The sequence below is a fragment of the Saccopteryx bilineata genome, chromosome 10 (genome assembly GCF_036850765.1).
Source record: "Saccopteryx bilineata isolate mSacBil1 chromosome 10, mSacBil1_pri_phased_curated, whole genome shotgun sequence".
NCBI lineage: Eukaryota > Metazoa > Chordata > Mammalia > Chiroptera > Emballonuridae > Saccopteryx > Saccopteryx bilineata.
In genome coordinates, this window is record NC_089499.1 from 39,653,901 (window position 1) to 39,671,119 (window position 17,219).

The following is a 17,219-nucleotide window of genomic DNA, read 5'->3' on the forward strand; positions in this document are numbered from 1 at the left end:
TATATCTACGGTGTCCGTGGTGATTTCTCCTCTTTCATTTTGGATTTTGTTTATATGAGTTCTTTCTCTTTTTTCCTTGGTAAGTCTTGCCAAGGGTTTGTCAATTTTGTTGATCTTTTCAAAGAACCAGCTCCTTGTTCTATTAATTTTTTCTATAGTTTTTCTGTTCTCTATTTCATTTATTTCTGCTCTGATTTTTATTATGTCCTTTCTTCGGCTGGTTTTGGGTTGTCTTTGTTCTTCTTTTTCTAGTTCCTTAAGGTGTGAATTTAAGTGGTTCACTTGGGCTCTCTCTTGTTTGTTCATATATGCCTGAAGTGATATGAACTTCCCTCTTATCACTGCTTTTGCTGCATCCCATAGATTCTGATATGTCGTATTGTCATTTTCATTTGTCTGTATATATCTTTTGATCTCTGCACTTATTTCTTCTTTGACCCATTCATTTTTTAAAAGTATGTTGTTTAGTTTCCACATTTTTGTGGGATTTTTTTTCTCTTTTTTGCAGTTGAATTCTAGTTTAGGAAGTTTTTTTTAAAAGCTATATTATAATATTTCAGTTTAGTGAAACCTTACAAATTTTAACTAAAGGAAAACCTGTCTCAATTAATAAAAAGTACAAATTAAAATATTAATGTTTTTAAGAAATAGCGTTATTCTGACCAGGCGGTGGTGCAGTGGATAGAGCATCAGACTAGGATGTGGAAGACCCAGATTCGAGACCCCAAGGTCACCAGCTTGAGCCCAAGATCGCTGGCTCGAGCAAGAGGTCACTCAGTCTGCTGTAGCCCCCTGGTCAAGGCACATATGAGAAATCCATCAATGAACAACTAAGGAGCCGCAACAAAAAATTGATGTTTCTTATCTCCTTCCTGTCTGTCTGTCCCTATCTGTACCTCTCTCTGACTCTCTGTCTCTGCCACCAAAAAAAAAAATTAGCTTTATTAATTTCAAGATTAAACAGTAAGCCTGACCAGGTGGTGGTGCAGTACATAGAGTGTTGGCTTAGGACACACAGGTCCTAGGTTCAAAACCCCAAGGTCACCGGCTTCAGCATGGGCTCACCAGCTTGAGCACGGGGTCACTGACTTGAGCATGGGATCATAGACATGACCTATGTCGCTGGCTTGAGCCAAAAGGTTGCTGGCTTAAGGGGTCACTGGCTTTGCTGGAGCGCCCCAGTCAAGGCACATATGAGAAAGCAATTAATGAATAATGAACAACTAAGGTGCCACAACTCTCTCCCTTTCTGTCTATCTTTCTCCTTCTCTCTCTCTCTGTTTTTGAAAATATATATATATTAAAAAGTAAAACTATGATCAAAGTATTGCCAAGTATGAATTTTAGCTGGACCAATTTCAATAATATAATAAAAGTCATTTATTCTGGTTAAAAATGAATAAAGAAGACAATTTAGATAATACAAACTTTATTTAAGATTTCATGAATGGACAGTCCTTTTGGAGAACTGCAACCTGGGGTGGAAGGCAAGGAGCTTTTATAGGAAAAAGAATAAACAAAAAGGAAGAGACAAATAGAAAATATCTGATTGACGGGGGCCACATTATCACCTTGTTTGGGATGAGAAGACCCAAAGTTGGCTTGGCCTTTGGGGAATAGCTGACTAAATATACTGTGTTTCTGGTCAAACAGAGCATTTACAAGGACACAAAGGTTATCTAAGTTTTGGGTTGCTGATGTAAAACCCTGGGCAGGAGTGGCTCCATCTTGGGCCTAGAAATGTATTTCAGCAGTCCCCACTTCTGCTCATCCTCTTGACCAGCAACTTTCAACCTTTTTCATCTAATGGCACACAGAAACTAATTACTAAAATTCTGCAGCACACCAAAAAGTATTTTTTGCCGATCTGAGAAAAACAAAAACAGTAAAACTATTGTGTTAGCTGTTGTCAATTTTTTGACAGTCTAAGGCAAAAGGGGTCAGCACTCCTGACTAAATAGATGTTGCACATTTTAAATCTTACCCTGGATGGTGGTGCAGTGGATAGAGTGTCACCCCAGAGTATCAAAGTCACTGGCTGGATTCCGGGGTGGCTTGCTCAACCCTGAGGTCGCCAGTCAGGGCACATACGAGAAGCAATCAATGGGTGCAACAGTTAGTGGAGCAACTAGTTGATGCTTCTTTCTCTTCCTTCATCTCCTTCTCTCCCTGCCTCCCTCTCCTTGTCCCATTCTCCCCCTTTATCCCCTCCTTCATCTCAAAAACAAGAAAATCATTCTTGGGGCACACCAATGAACCTCTTACAGCACACTGGTTGAAAATTGAAAATCACTGCTCTTAACCATTGAGGAGGTTTGATAAAAAATACAAGTCTTAGCATGCCTCTCATTTACCATTGCCTCTCTGGGTCTCAGCTGAGTATTCACAAGAAATCGTGTCAGGCTCCTATTCTTGAAACTGATTACCATCTTCTGTTCTCTCTTATCCAGTCAGAGAGAGACATTTGTTGGCAGGTCAGTAGCTGCCCACATGCATTTAAAATTTAATACAATATATTAGGGAGACAGTAATAATTATTAGCAACAAAACCATGGTCATGGTTTAGAGAGCACTCCTTATCCAGGGTCCCCTGAATTAAACCAGCAAGAATCAAATAAGTCAAGAAATGATCCTAAAGAGAGATATACTTCTTTAAGTCAGGTTGGCTTGTTTATGTATATTGTGTCACTGTATCGGTTGTCACTGTATCTCTACTTCTCCAGAAGTGTTTATCCAGCAAGCTAGTTTCAAAAAAACCTGTGGCTTTGGAAATCAGGAAGATACTTGAAATGGGCAGAAAAGAACTGCAAGAACACCAGTATCTTAGCATTCAACAGTCAGATGGAGGTTAGATTACCCTCCTTTGCAAAGACCTGAGATATATGAACAACGGCTTTTTATTTTTTTAAGTGAGAGAGACATGGAGACAAAAAGGGAAGGCAGACAGGAAGGGAGAAAGATGAAAAGTATCAGTTCTTTGTTATGGCACCTTAGTTGTTCACTGATTGCTTTCTCAAATGTGCCTTGATGGGGGTGGGTGGACTCCAGCCAAGCCAGTGACCTGTTGCTCAAGACAGCGACCATGGGGTCATGTCTGTGATCCTACACTCAAGCCAGTGACCCCGCGCTCAAGCTGGTGAGCCCACAGCCAAGCTGGCGACCTTGAGGTTTCTAACCTGGGTCCTCTGCATCCCAGGATGACGTTCTATCCACTACACCACCTCCTGGTCAGGCTACAATGGCATTATCTTTTCAGGCCAGGGCAAGAAAATTAGAGAAAGGATGGTCAGAGAGGGGAGGAGAAATGGAAAGAAACATTTCTGATCTGACACCTTGGGAAGAAGCAATCTTCCTTCATGTCAGCTACTTCCCTTCCTAGACAATTTGATTTTGAAGTATCTCTGGAATTTCACAGAACCAGACATCAAGTGGAGCCCTCTTCAGTTGTGAAATATGCACCCAGGCCTTGACTGTCAGTGTCAACGGTTAAGAGTACCTTGTGGGGTATTTTCCATGAATTTCTCATTTGTGAAAGCATTTGAGTAAAATAATGGTTGGCCATAAATAACAAAAGACTTTAAAATGCCCACAGTTAAAGAACTGATGAAAGTTTATTATAATGGAATTGTCAAGGAAATTTGGTCATTTCTGTGGCATACCACATTTTAAGATAATTAGAATTACCATTAATATTTTACTAGGACATACCAATTTGGGGTAATTTCATATCATTTCTAGAACAATTATATTAATAACATGCATCCACACAAAGGACTGTCATCACTTGCGAGTACTTCTCAGTTAATTTAGCATACTGAACAAACCTAATTAGTTTAACATCTCATCTCCCTTTTGCCAGGTATGAGGCAAATCAGTTGAGATTTTCCAGGGAATTCAAAGTTACTTTGAGGTCAAAAAGAATCCATTTCATGAGACATTAAACAGCTAACATCATCTTGAGTTATCTTTCTTGCTAACAAATTCTGTAACAGAAATAACATGAATTTATTTGACTTTTAGTAAACCTAGGTAGAGTAATTCCTGTAGCTCTTATAACCTAAAAATATGTGGTGTTGTAAGGATGTGCCATCACCTTTCCTAGAGAAAGGGAGAACCCCACTAAGAGTATAGATCATTTAGTGGGGAAAAGGGAACCTCTTGTAATGTTGGTGGGAATGTATATTGGTGCAGCCCCTATGGAAAGCAGTATGAAGTTGCCTCAAGAAATTAAAAATGGAACTGCCTTATAACCTAGTGATTCTACTTCTGGGAATTTATCCAAAGAAATACAAATCACTAATTCAAAAGAACATGTGCACCCCTATGTTCATTACAATGTTATTTACAGTAGCCAAGCTATGGAAGAAACCCAAGTGCCCATCAATACACAAGTGGATAAAGAAGCTGTGGTACATATATACAATGGAATATCACTTGGCCACAAAAAAAGAATTAATTTTACTGCTTGTAACAGCATCGATGGACACAGAGGCTACTGTGCTAAGTGAAATAAATCAGTCAGAGAAAGACAAATGCCATATAATTTTACTTATATGTGGAATCTAAATAACAAATGAGCAAACAAAATTGAAACAGACTCATAGACACAGAGAATGGACAGGTGGTTGCCAGAGAAGATTGGGGTTGGGGGACTGGCTGAAAGAGGTGAAGGGACGAAGAATCACAAATTGATAGTTAAAAAATAGTCATAGGGCCCTGGCCGGTTGGCTCAGTGGTAGAGCGTCAGCCTGGCATGTGGAAGTCCCAGGTTCGATTTCCGGCCAGGGCACACAGGAGAAGCGCCCATCTGCTTCTCCACCCCTCCCCCTCTCCTTCCTCTCTGTTTCTTTCTTTCCCTCGCGCAGCCAAGGCTCCATTGGAGCAAAGATGGCCTGGGCGCTGGGGATGGCTCCTTGGCCTCTGCCCCAGGCGCTAGAGTGGCTCTGGACACAACAGAGCGACTCCCCAGAGGGGCAGAGCATCGCCCCCTGGTGGGCGTGCCGGGTGGATCCCGGTCGGGCGCATGCGGGAGTCTGTCTGACTGTCTTTCTCGTTTCCAGCTTCAGAAAAATACAAAAAAAAAAAAAAAATAGTCATAGAGAAGTAAGTACAGCATGGAAAATATAGTCAATGACATTGTGATAACTGTGTATGGTGCTAGTTGGGGTACTGGAAATATCGAGGAAACAGTATGTAAAATATATGAGTGTCTTAACCACTGAGCTCTACAATTGAAAACAATACAAAATATCATTGAGAGAAAAAAGTATATGTCACTTTACCTTATTGCAGGATGGAAATCTCTTGACTATAGATTGTAGGCATTTTGAGAAGACAGTGTCCTTTATTCACCACTGTACCCCTGGCCCTATTGTAGTACCTCCACATACTAGCTGTTTGTCTAAATCCTGAAAACTTATCCTTTCTCTTTAAAGAATACTTCTACATTTCATTGTCCTTTTTCATTCTGCCTACTCTGAGCTTTTACTTGTGCAGTTGATCTTGGCTAAAGAAGATTGCACAACCATACTGAGTAGTCTTGTGTTAAATTCACAATCACCAACCTTTAGTTTGTCTGGAAGTTTCTAGTACATTTCCATAGTCCCTCACTCTCCCACTCTGCACGTGACTCTTTCATACTTTCTTCTCAGTCCTCTAACATCTCCTTTTCCATCCTTGCCCACAGCTAATGATCTTGATTCCTATTTTACTAAGAAAACTGAAGGAATCAGAGAGAGATATTTTGCCATATTAGTATCTAAACTTCCTTTCCTTCTATCGCTATGTGTGAATAGTCTGGTCACCAGTCTAAGGTTATCCCCTGCAATAGCGCTCTGGATCTCATCAATTCAGGGATACTCCTCCAATGCTTGACCCTTTCTTTCCAGCAATCATCCATTTTTTCACTTTACTAGACCATTCCATTAGCAGATAAACATACTACAATTCTCCCATCTTTAAAATGACATCCAAAGGCACTTTGGCATCCAAGAGGCACAGCTCCATCAGCTGTTTTATTTGCAACATAATGTTCATCACCAGAATACTTGACCATTAAGTTTCAGCCTTCTCTTTCTGAATTTCACATCTATGAACTCAGCCCTCACCCCTAATTACTGAGAAATCACATGCACACACAACCAAGAAAGACACAGGGCCAAGGTGTCTCTAGTACTGCCATCATCTACTGTGCCAGTGTCAATGGATCGGAAATCTCTGCTCCTTCTAACTCAGGGGTCGGGAACCTATGGCTCGTGAGCCAGATGTGGCTCTTTTGATGGCTGCATCTGGCTCACAGACAAATCTTTAATAAAAAAATAATGTTAAAAATATAAAACATTCTCATGTATTACAATCCATTCATTTCCTACCGCTCATGTTCATGGTAGCTGGTGGCTGGAGCCAATCACAGCTGTCCTCTGGGAAAACACAAATTTTTATTGGATAATGCATAACGTACACAGCTCATTGTGAGGTCAGGAAGTAAACTTCCCCCCTTTTAATCAAGTAGTCAGCTAGCTAATTGCAGAAACCCTTCTGATGAAGAAGATGGCTAAAAGAAAAAAAAGATGAGGAGTATCGTACTTTTTGGCAGGAATGGACAGAGGAATTCACCTTTGTGGAGAGAGCAGGTTCTGCAGTGTGTCTAATATGCAATGATAAAATTGCATCAATGAAACGGTCAAATATAAAGCGGCACTTCTACACACGCCATACTACATTTGCATCGAAATATCCAGCAGGGGACAGCAGGAAGAAAGCATATCAAGAGCTACTGTGCAGGGTGCAAGCTAGTCAGCAGCAACTCCGTGTTTGGACCCAACAAGGTGGCTGGAATTTGGCTAGCTTTGCTGGTGCTTTAGCAATTGTGAGAAACAGAAAGCCATTCACAGATGGGGAGTATGCCAAAACATCCATGCTTGATGTTGCCAATAAACTTTGTGATGACTTTTCAGATAAAGACAAGATAATCAAACAAATAAAAGACATGCATCTGTCGGCAAGAACTGTTCGCAATTGTACCATCATGATGGCAAATCAGATTGAGGCAACACAAGTGAAGGACATAAATGCAGCACCATTCTTTTCTCTCACTTTGGATGAGTCAACAGATGTAAGCCATTTATCCCAGTTCAGCGTGATTGCAAGGTATGCTGTCGGTGACACACTATGTGAGGAAAGTCTTGCTGTTTTGCCTATGAAAGAGACAACAAGAGGGGAGGGTTTATTCAAGTCTTTCACTGAGTTCGCTAAAGAAAAAAATCTACCGATGCATAAACTTATTTCGGTGTGTACTGATGGTGCTCTGTGCATGGTGGAGAAAAAGAGGATTTGTAGCGCTTCTTCGTGAACATGAAGAGACCCATCCTAAGTTTTCACTGCATCCTACATCAGGAGGTGCTTTGTGCTCAGATATGTGGCGAGCAGCTTGGTGAGGTGATGTTGCTGGTCATTTGGGTGGTCAACTTTATTGTTGCCCGAGCTTTAAATGATCTCCAGTTTAAAAACACTGCTGGATGAAGTTCGGAATAATTATCCTGGTCTGCTTCTGCACAGCAATGTGCGTTGGTTATCAAGAGGGAAGGTGCTCAGCTGTTTCGTGGCTTGTCTGAGCGAAATCCTAACTTTTCTTGAAATAAAAAATGTTGAGCATCCTGAGTTAGCTAACATTGAATGGCTCCTAAAGTTCTACTATCTCATGGACATGACTAAACATCTGAACCAGCTCAATGTGAAAATGCAAGGCGTTGGAAATACAGTCTTATCCCTTCAGCAAGCAGTGTTTGCATTTGAAAACAAGCTGGAACTCTTCATCGCCGACATTGAAACAGGTTATTTACTACACTTTGAAAAACTGGGAGAGTTTAAAGATGCATGCACAGCAAGTGACCCTGCTCAACATCTTGATCTCCAGCAGCTAGCAGGCTTCACATCTAATCTCCTGCAGTCATTCAAAGCACGCTTTGGAGAATTTCGTGAGCACACTCGTCTTTTTAAGTTTATCACCCATCCACATGAGTGTGCAGTGGACAGCACCAACCTGAGTTACCTCCCCGGTGTCTCCATCAGAGATTTTGAGCTACAAGCTGCTGACCTGAAGGCCTCAAACATGTGGGTGCATAAATTCGAGTCACGGAATTAAGATTTGGAAAGCTTGCATGACAGCAAGCAGAGTTGGCCAGCAAACACAAGTGGGGAGAAATGAAAAAACTTCAACCCGCGGACCAGCTGACTGTCAAAACTTGGAACGCACTTCCCGTCACATACCACACACTGAAGCGTGTGAGTATTGCTGTACTGACGATGTTTGGCTCTGTGTATGCATGTGAGCAGTCTTTCTCACATCTAAAGAACGTTAAGACCGCCTGACCAGGTGGTGGCACTGTGGATAGAGCGTCGGACGGGGATGCAGAAGACCCAGGTTCGAGACCCCGAGAGGTCACCAGCTTGAGTGCGGGCTCATCTGGTTTGAGCACAGCTCACCAGCTTGAACCCAAGGTCGCTGGCTCCAGCAAGGGGTTACTCGGTCTGCTGAAGGCCCGTGGTCAAGGCATATATGAGAAAGCAATCAATGAACAACTAAGGTTTTGCAACACTCAACGAAAAACTAATGATTGATGCTTCTCATCTCTCCATTCCTGTCTGTCTGTCCCTGTCTATCCCTCTCTCTGACTCTCTCTCTGTCTCTGTAAAAAAACAAATAAATAAATAAAGTACACTCTTTAAAGAACGTTAAGACCAACCTACGATCACGTTTAACGGATGAAAATCTCAATGCCTGCATGAAGCTTAACCTCAGCATGTATCAACCAGACTACAAAGCCATCAGCAAAACCATGCAACACCAGAAGTCGCATTAATGGTAAGAAGTACTTTATTCATCATTGGTTAGCAACAGCATAACAACGTTATTAAAAAGAATTTAGAGACTTATTGTACTTTTAAAGTGTTGGTCTTACATAAAATGTACACATTTACTTTTATTTGGTGTTAAACATATTGTATGGCTCTCATGGAATTACATTTTAAAATATGTGGCATTCATGGCTTTCTCAGCCAAAAAGGTTCCTGACCCCTGTTCTAGCTTTAGTTGTCTAACATATGTATAGACCCAAAATGCATTCTTGCAGTCTATAATGAGAATCATTCATTGAAATAAATCCTGACGGAGAGAGGGAAGAAGAAAAGTGAACTGTAAGAACTAGAAATTCTAGAGCTCCCAAGAATTATACCTATAATTGTAGACTATGAATTATCTCCATGAGTTAATTCAGAGCCTACAATTTTTATAGGAGCCTGCTGCTCCTAGAAGAACATCTACCCCCAAGTTTTAGGAATACTGAGAGGAAAAAATACTAGATTTATGGGTTCTTTCTGTTATTAGTCATGAAATATGTTATCATTTGGAGGCAACTTAAGCAAAGCTCAGAAGTGCTCACCTATTTTGTTGCAGTCATTGAAGTTAAGCCTCAGGGATTAGGCCAGGAGCAAAGAAAGTATAAACACCACCACATGGCCATCTCCCCCTCATCCAGGGTGTCATTATTTAAGAGTAAAATAACATTAATAACAGAAAACAAGATATTAATTAAACATTGAAAAAGTACCAGGTTGTAGCATAAAAGAGAATGATATTAAAGTTTAGGATTGTAAAGCCAGTAGCCACGGCCACCATCACAGCCGCCTGGCCCTTGCAGGTTCACATATGATTCGGACAGACGGTAACGAAACAATAGAGCCAAGAACTGGTGGGCCATTATCTTTAATCCTAGCTCGCACCCACCAGGCGAGAAATACACACAGTGGGAAAGCATTTCCCTTTCCATTCAGGGCTCCCAAAGCCACTGACTCATCCAAGTTTCCTAGAATCAAAGGTTTCTATCTCACCAGCCTTATACACCTCTGTTCCCCATCTCCTTTTCTCTGCGCAAACTGGCTTTCCTTCAGCACTCCACCATCTTGGCTGCTTTCTCCTGCAATGCTACTTTCAGGAACCGAGAGAGAGAGAAAGAAAGAGAGCCCCCCAGTCTGCTGCCCCATTTTATAGTGTAGAAATCAAAACCTTTAAGCCAATATACAAATAAGAAATTGTCTGATACAAAGTCACTTATCTGAAGCATAAATGGGATTCCTCATAAGAGTGCACCACTCCACATCATTGCAACAGTCAAGGGTGTGGGGAAAAGTCTAGTGTTGAGAAGATCTTAGTATTAAAAGGGTGGGAAAGGCTTAGTCTTAAAACTAAGCCTTAGGCTATAATGACTTTGCCTGCTTACAGCCTATCCCCCACACCCAATGCAAACTATAAGCGAGCAAACATATACATCATATTTGCAAATTTACTTGACCCACAAGGATTAAGAGTAATTAATTAGCTTGTAATCATTTTCCTCTCAGAAATTGTCTACAATATTTTAAACAGTCTGTGATTTCAAGTTATTACCTTTTTAAACTACTCTGCCAGTTAGAGCTAAGGTGAGAAAGGCTTTTTTTTTTTTTTTGAGAAAGGCTTTTTTAAATTGAGATATAATTAACAATATAAAATTCACCCTTTTAAAGTGCAAAATTTATTTGGTTTTAATATTTTCAACAAGACCATGCAACCATCAGCACTATATAATTCCAGAACATTTTCATCACCCCCAAAAAACCTGTACAGTGGCACCTTGAGATATGAACAGAGCAACATGTGAATTTTTTAAGATATGAGCTACGACTCAGTCTGTATTTTTGTTCAAGATCCGAGCGAGCCCTGGCCGGTTAGCTCAGTGGTAGAGCGTCAGCCTGGTGTGCGGAAGTCCCAGGATCGATTCCTGGCCAGGGCACACTGGAGAGGTGCCCATCTGCTTCTCCACCCCTCCTCTCCTTCCTCTCTGTCTCTTTTCCCCTCCCGCAGCCGAAGCTCCATTGGAGCAAAAAGATGGCCCAGGCGCTGGGGATGGCTCCTTGGCCTCTGCCTCAGGCGCTACAGTGGCTCTGGTCGCGACATAGCGACCCCCCAGACGGGCGGAGCATCGCCCCCTGGTGGGCGTGCCGGGTGGATCCCGGTCGGGCACATGCGGGAGTCTGTCTAAATTATAATTTAGATTAAATTATAATTTAGATTAAATTATAATCTAAATACCTAGTGTTATTTATAACTGCCTCCCCGTTTCCAGCTTCAGAAAAATACAAAAAAGAAAAAAGATCCGAGCGAAATTCCGAGATATGAGTCATGATTTGGGAAGCTGCTGCTAGTTGGCGCATTGGTGCACGGGTCCAGTATCAGCAGTTTGATAAATGAGTTGACTGACTTACGAGCTCGGTTATAGAACGAATTAAATTCGTATCTCAAGGTACCACTGTATTTATTAGCAGTCACTTCCTCCTTCCCCTGGCCCGGGAAATCACTAATCTGCTTTTTCAGGAAGGGAATGAAAAGTCATCCCCTAAAGTCACAGGTTGATGTTAGGAAGAAGAGGGTGTGTTCTAATTGAAAAAGTCTTACATCAGCCTGACCAATGGAGGCGTAGTTGATAGAGCATCAACCTGGGACACTAACAATCCCTGTTTAAATCCCCATGGTCACTGGCTTGAGAGCAGGCTCCTTGGCTTGAGCACAGGGTTGCTGTCTTGAGCATAGGCTCATTGACATAATTCCAAGGTCCCTGGTTTGAGTTGCTAGCTTGAGGCCCAAGGTCGCTGGTTCGAGCCCAAAGTCACTGACTGCTGGAGTTGCCTGGTCAAAGCACATATGAGAAAGCCGTCAGTGAAAAACTAAGGTGCCACAATGAAGAATTGATGTTTCCCATCTCTCTCCCTTCCTGTCTATCCCTGTCTGTTCCCTCTCTTGCGCGCAAAAAAAAAAAAGTAAATAAATAAAAACAAAATAAGTATTAAATTATAATCTAAATACCTAGTGTTATTTATAACAAACTTTTTTTGTTGTTTTCATTTGAAAGGAAGAAAACAGTATTCTAGGCAAAAGTATAAGGAAAATATGGGAAAGCTACCTAGCTCAAAGAGTGAACCTGTAAACCCGTGAGAGAAAACGGGGGGGGGGGGGGGGGGGGGGGAGGCCATTGAAGCATTAGCCAGTGGTTTCAACTATATCTTTCAACTATAGTATATATTGGAAGCTTTCAGGTTTGAACATATAAACCCAATGTACACATTATAAAGTGTCAGATGTCTTGAAAGGAAATCAAGAAAAGCTAACTTAAGTTGTAGGAAACAATGGAAAACCCAAGAATTTAATTCCTACTCAATTAGAGAAAGATTAAATAGAAGAGAGTTGTAAGATGTTTTAGGTTTGGAGTTTTATTCGGTAATGCTATTTGGCTTATATTTTCTAGAGGTAGAAAATAAATATTGACTGAATAATGTAGTTGATTGAAAATAAATATGGAAATCTAAATGTTAAACATGAGAGAATACTTGAAGAGTCCCTTGTAAATAACTACATGAGGCAGAGCTTTAACATATGGTAAAATAATAGAAAAATTTTAAAATCTGAGATGATTTGTGTAAAGCACCTTGAAAGGAAAAGAAAGTCACAAATTAAAGATGTATTATGTCAATGCTGTTTGATCAGCTTTTGTACCTTTATGGTAGTGAAATTGTACTCGTATATATTTAAAGCTACTTTCTTATACCATCAATTGTCCCACTTTCCTAACGAACACTTTGACAATAAGTTTTCAAATGTATCCAGATCTAGCATCACTTCCCAAAAGTATGTTTGATGAATAAAATAGTCTTCTACAAACAAACAAGAAGGATTTTATTTGTAAATCTGAAATCAACAAATCTCTTTGTTTTATACCATTTAAGGATGAAAATCTATTTTTCTCTATAGGTTGACTGGAATTATCTAGAAGGTTTTGGAAATTTGCTTCCCTTCAAATAAGAATTAAAAATACGATTTTTAAAATAATAGTTTCAAGTTTGAAGTATAGCTTGTTCTTTTTTCATAAAACATTAAATAGAAAAATCAAAAATTCTCTAAATGTTCTTTCTATTCTCAAACTAAGTTATGTGAATTGACACCTCACATACTCTGGGCTTAAGAAGTTAGCATTCTCTGAGAAGTCGCTATTTTTAGGTTCACTGTAATGTTTCTAACTTCGGTGCTCAGAGTAGTGGGTGCTTCCTTTCCCAGAAGGCTCTGTATTCTCAGCATGTGCAGGTCAATTTTTCATAAAGCTACCTACAAGGAGCAACAGGCCCACTGCAGGCTGTGTTTCTAACTTGAAAATTATGAACAGGTACTGGGAGCCACAGGCTGTATTTGGAAGTCAGCTGCATGTCAGTACAAGCATGGATTGTGGTCTCTGGAGACTGGGAGAGCGCAATGCTTGAACTTAATTTCTTTGGGCGATAAGAAGAAAAAAATACCCTTCTACCAGACAAGATTGACAACGTATTAAATCTGTCTTCAGAAGTGTGCTGGACGGTTACTAAGTAAATATCCACTTTTCAAAGATGATGATCAAGGAAACATCTCTACGAAGGGACCCGGATTTAAGGGGAGAGTTAGCTTTCCTGGCAAGGGGCTGTGATTTTGTTCTCCCATCACAGTTTAAGAAGCGGCTGAAGTTATTTCAGCAGACACAGGTTTGAAACTTGGGTGTTTCTTTTAAAATATTTTTTATTACTAATAAAACCACCCAGTGAACTAACTTACAAATAATTTTACAGCTCACAGATCAAGGAATTAATGTGTCCTCTATTCAGCTATTTGCAGAAAGCTATTTGTAGAGAGATTCCAACAGGTTTAAAAATAGACCTTCTGGACCTGAATACAGTACTCACATTTTTCTCTTGTAAAGAGGGAATACAGTTTTAGAGACAATAAATACAACTTAACAAGTGTTTAACAATTTAGTGGTGGAAATACTAGAATTTTTATTAGGAATATCTTTGAGAAACTAAAATTTCTGTGTTAAAAGTCTTGTTTGTACTTTGACTTAATAAGCTCTATTTGAATTAAAGTATTGATCCCATTAATCTTTTTTTGTTTAAAGGAAGAATTAATTTTATATATAGACAATGGTGTGTGTGTGTGTGTGTGTGTGTGTGTGTGTGCTATAATGTATGTAGGTACTAAAGGATGGCAGTTGACTTCAGGGTGCTGAAAGAATGTCCTCCCTGAGCACGCTGTGAGACTGAATCATTTCTGCCTATAATGACTGCTTTGTAGAGCCCACACTAACGTGCTCACACCCTTATGGCCAGTGTCTCTCCAAATTAGTACCTGACACTGACTACAATACAAATCAAGGACTATACAAATGATGGCCATCCGGGATCCAGCAAGAAACCATAGTGTCAGTTATTCTGACCCAAAGTAATTTAAAATTATTTGATTGGACTATATGAAGTTGTTTTTAAATGGCTCAAAAATGATCAAATAGTGGAAATACTATAGGAATGTAATGATATAAGGATACTATTCATAAGGAATATTTAAATGATACTATGTTTAAAGAGGAAAGAAAGACTGAAATGGAAACTTGAGGTACTTTACCCAGCTAATTGTGTTTTAGTGCCATTCCTAGATTTGAGTGAAACAATTTTATTTAAAGTGAACTGATGCTAAACTTGCTGATAAAGCTGGCAAAATTTATATTACTATATTCTATAACGTTTATAAAGAATCAGTTTTATTAAACTATGTTAAGGTTTAAATTATGTCTCCTATTAAACTAAATGGAAAGTAAGTTGATATACCTGAAGGTTCAAAATAAATGCATTCTTTTTATTTTCCTTTTTAAATATTAACATCACTTTTATTAAATGTATATCAGCCAATGAATTAATAAATATTGCCTATCAGTGAATTGTTCCATGTTAAGAAATACATGAAGGAAAGTAAAATAGACTATTATATAATCAGATATTTTCCCATTCAAATAAAACTTTGACAGATAGCCAGGGTTTGTTCTGAATGTCACTTATTTCTGTCAAAGCAAAAGTGTAGAGTCAACATTTGAAGGCTTTCCTCTAAACCTTCTCCACTAGCATGTGTTCACTAGACTATTGGGTTTCATCCTCACTGGCACCAGTGGTCTTAATCCTATGGTTATAATTGCTCTGGATGTCACACCGTGGGAAACATTTTGGGGAATCAAAAAAAGAATTTTGATGATTGCTGACTTGTCTCACAAATCTCTTTTAACATAGAATAATAGGAAGGAAATGACACTAACCTAAGTGACTTAGGTAAAGCCCCTGAAGAATTATATGTCCTATTTTAGACACTTAAGAACAAATTTCTACTGTTATTGACTCATAAGACTCTGTAATAATATTTGCAGATTTAGCATTAAGGTAGAGAGAAGTGCTTACTTAGAATAGATTATCAATTTGTTATATCAGAAGTGGTTTGTAAACTTTAAATTGCTTCACAGATGTAAGTGATTATTATTGAATCTGAAGGACTGTGCCATTATGTTTAAAGTTTTGGGATCCCCACCCTGTGGTTCATTTTCTCAAATAAAGATATATCTGTGCCCAGCACTATTTTGAACTTTTTACCTACGTAATTTCTTTATTCCTTACTCCCGTAATTTTCTTTAATCCTCACAACAACCTTCCAAAAAGGATTTTAATCTGCTTTATTACTGAAATTCTAAAAGTTTAAGTAACTTTCGTGAGGTCATATGGCCAGTAAGCCACCACTGTTTTCTGTTAAGTTTTTCATCTTTCATTGGTATCACTTCCCTCTGTGCCATTTCTTATTTGACTACTGCTTTACATGCATGACATCCTCATACTGCAGCAATGGCTTGTTGTGACCAACTGGCCTTCATATCCACAATAGCGTTAATATATGAGCAGACTTCACTCTGTATTAATATCAGATATTAACATGAGAAATGGGTCCTGTACTATAGCAGCAGTAGGAAGTTCAGTCATATTCATCATCTATTTATGTGAATGAAGCTTATCTTCTTCTAATACTCAGGTAGCTAAGATTTTTATCCTGAATCTAAATATATTATAAGCCCTTAGGTCAAAGGAATTATGATATTCAGATCTACTTACAGAAAATTATTGTTCAAACTTCAGGGATGGCATTAGGATAATTTAAGGAATAAGAACACTCAAGTAATACTTTTTGTTCCCAGTGAATTTAAAATATATTAGCTGGTTAACAATGATGCCATCTTTTGTATTTTATATGCATCTAATACAGTGCCATGTTCATAAGCTTTGATAGATAATTGGTCAAAATTAAGAATAGAAATTAAAATTCTGAAAATCTATGGAATATTTTTGCTTTTTCTTCTAGGAGTCTCAGAACTAAATTTAGTCTTCATTGAAAATAAACTACCTAAATGTTAGTGTACCTCCTCTCTACTTTCCTTAAATCATGAATATTCTTAATCTCCCTCCCCATTACTCTCCCCTCCCATTTTACACTGTCCTGTTTTATGTCTCTTTATTGTTCACCAGATCAAATCCTTTTTGGAAAAATATATAAACTATAAATGAGTTAATAATCTGTAAAGGAAGTTTGGGTCTAATGAAACTGATGATGGTGATCCTTCCCTATTAGAATGTTCCAAAATTGAGAAAAAATTGTATCTCAGGAAATATGGCATGCCCCGTAATGGCAAGTCAATCAGCCAGGTAGAAGACATTCCAAAACAAAAATTTTTAATTTTCTTAGCAAAGACTTTCTCTGTATCAGGGACTGGCAGTGATTCTACTTAGACAAAATTAAACTAGAGAAGAAGGTACTGGCCCTGGCCATTTGGCTCAGAGGTAGAGCATCAGCCCAGCGTGTGGAAGTCCCAGGTTCAATTCCCGGCCAAGGCACATAGAAGAAGCCACTATCTGCTTCTCCACCCCTCCCCCTCTCCTTCCTCTCTTTCTCTCTCTTCCTCTCCTGCAGCTGAGGCTCCATTGGAGCGAAATTGGCCAGGGTGCTGAGGACGGCTCCATGGCCTCCACCTCAGGTGCTAGAATGGCTCCAGCCGCAACAGAGCAATGCCCCAGATGGGCAGAGCATTGGCCCCTTGTGGGCATGCCAGGTGGATCCCGGTTGGGTGCATGCGGGAGTCTGTCTCTGCCTCCCCGCTTCTAATTTCGGAAAAATGCAAAAAAAAAAGAAAAAAAGAAAGAGAAGAAGGTGCCTAGTCTATCTGCCTATTGAAGGAGAGACAGAAATGCATACACAGAAAGACCAAGAACAATCTTCAAAAGAATTTACCAATCCAATTATAACAGAC

General features: G+C 39.4%; 1 protein-coding gene across 7 annotated transcripts in view; it reads left to right on the forward strand.

The window, feature by feature from the left end:
- The window catches only part of PPP2R3A (protein phosphatase 2 regulatory subunit B''alpha), a 239,225-nt gene that overhangs the window by 77,071 nt on the left and 144,935 nt on the right, over window positions 1–17,219 (forward strand). The window contains exon 1 of one of the 7 annotated variants that reach the window (XM_066244973.1): window positions 13,250–13,596. The exons of the other annotated variants lie outside the window; for them this stretch is intronic. Within the exon in view, the coding sequence (XP_066101070.1) occupies window positions 13,465–13,596 (132 nt within the window). The 5' untranslated portion in view covers window positions 13,250–13,464. Of the gene's footprint in view, window positions 1–13,249; window positions 13,597–17,219 lie in introns of those variants that run through there. 7 annotated transcript variants of the gene reach the window in all.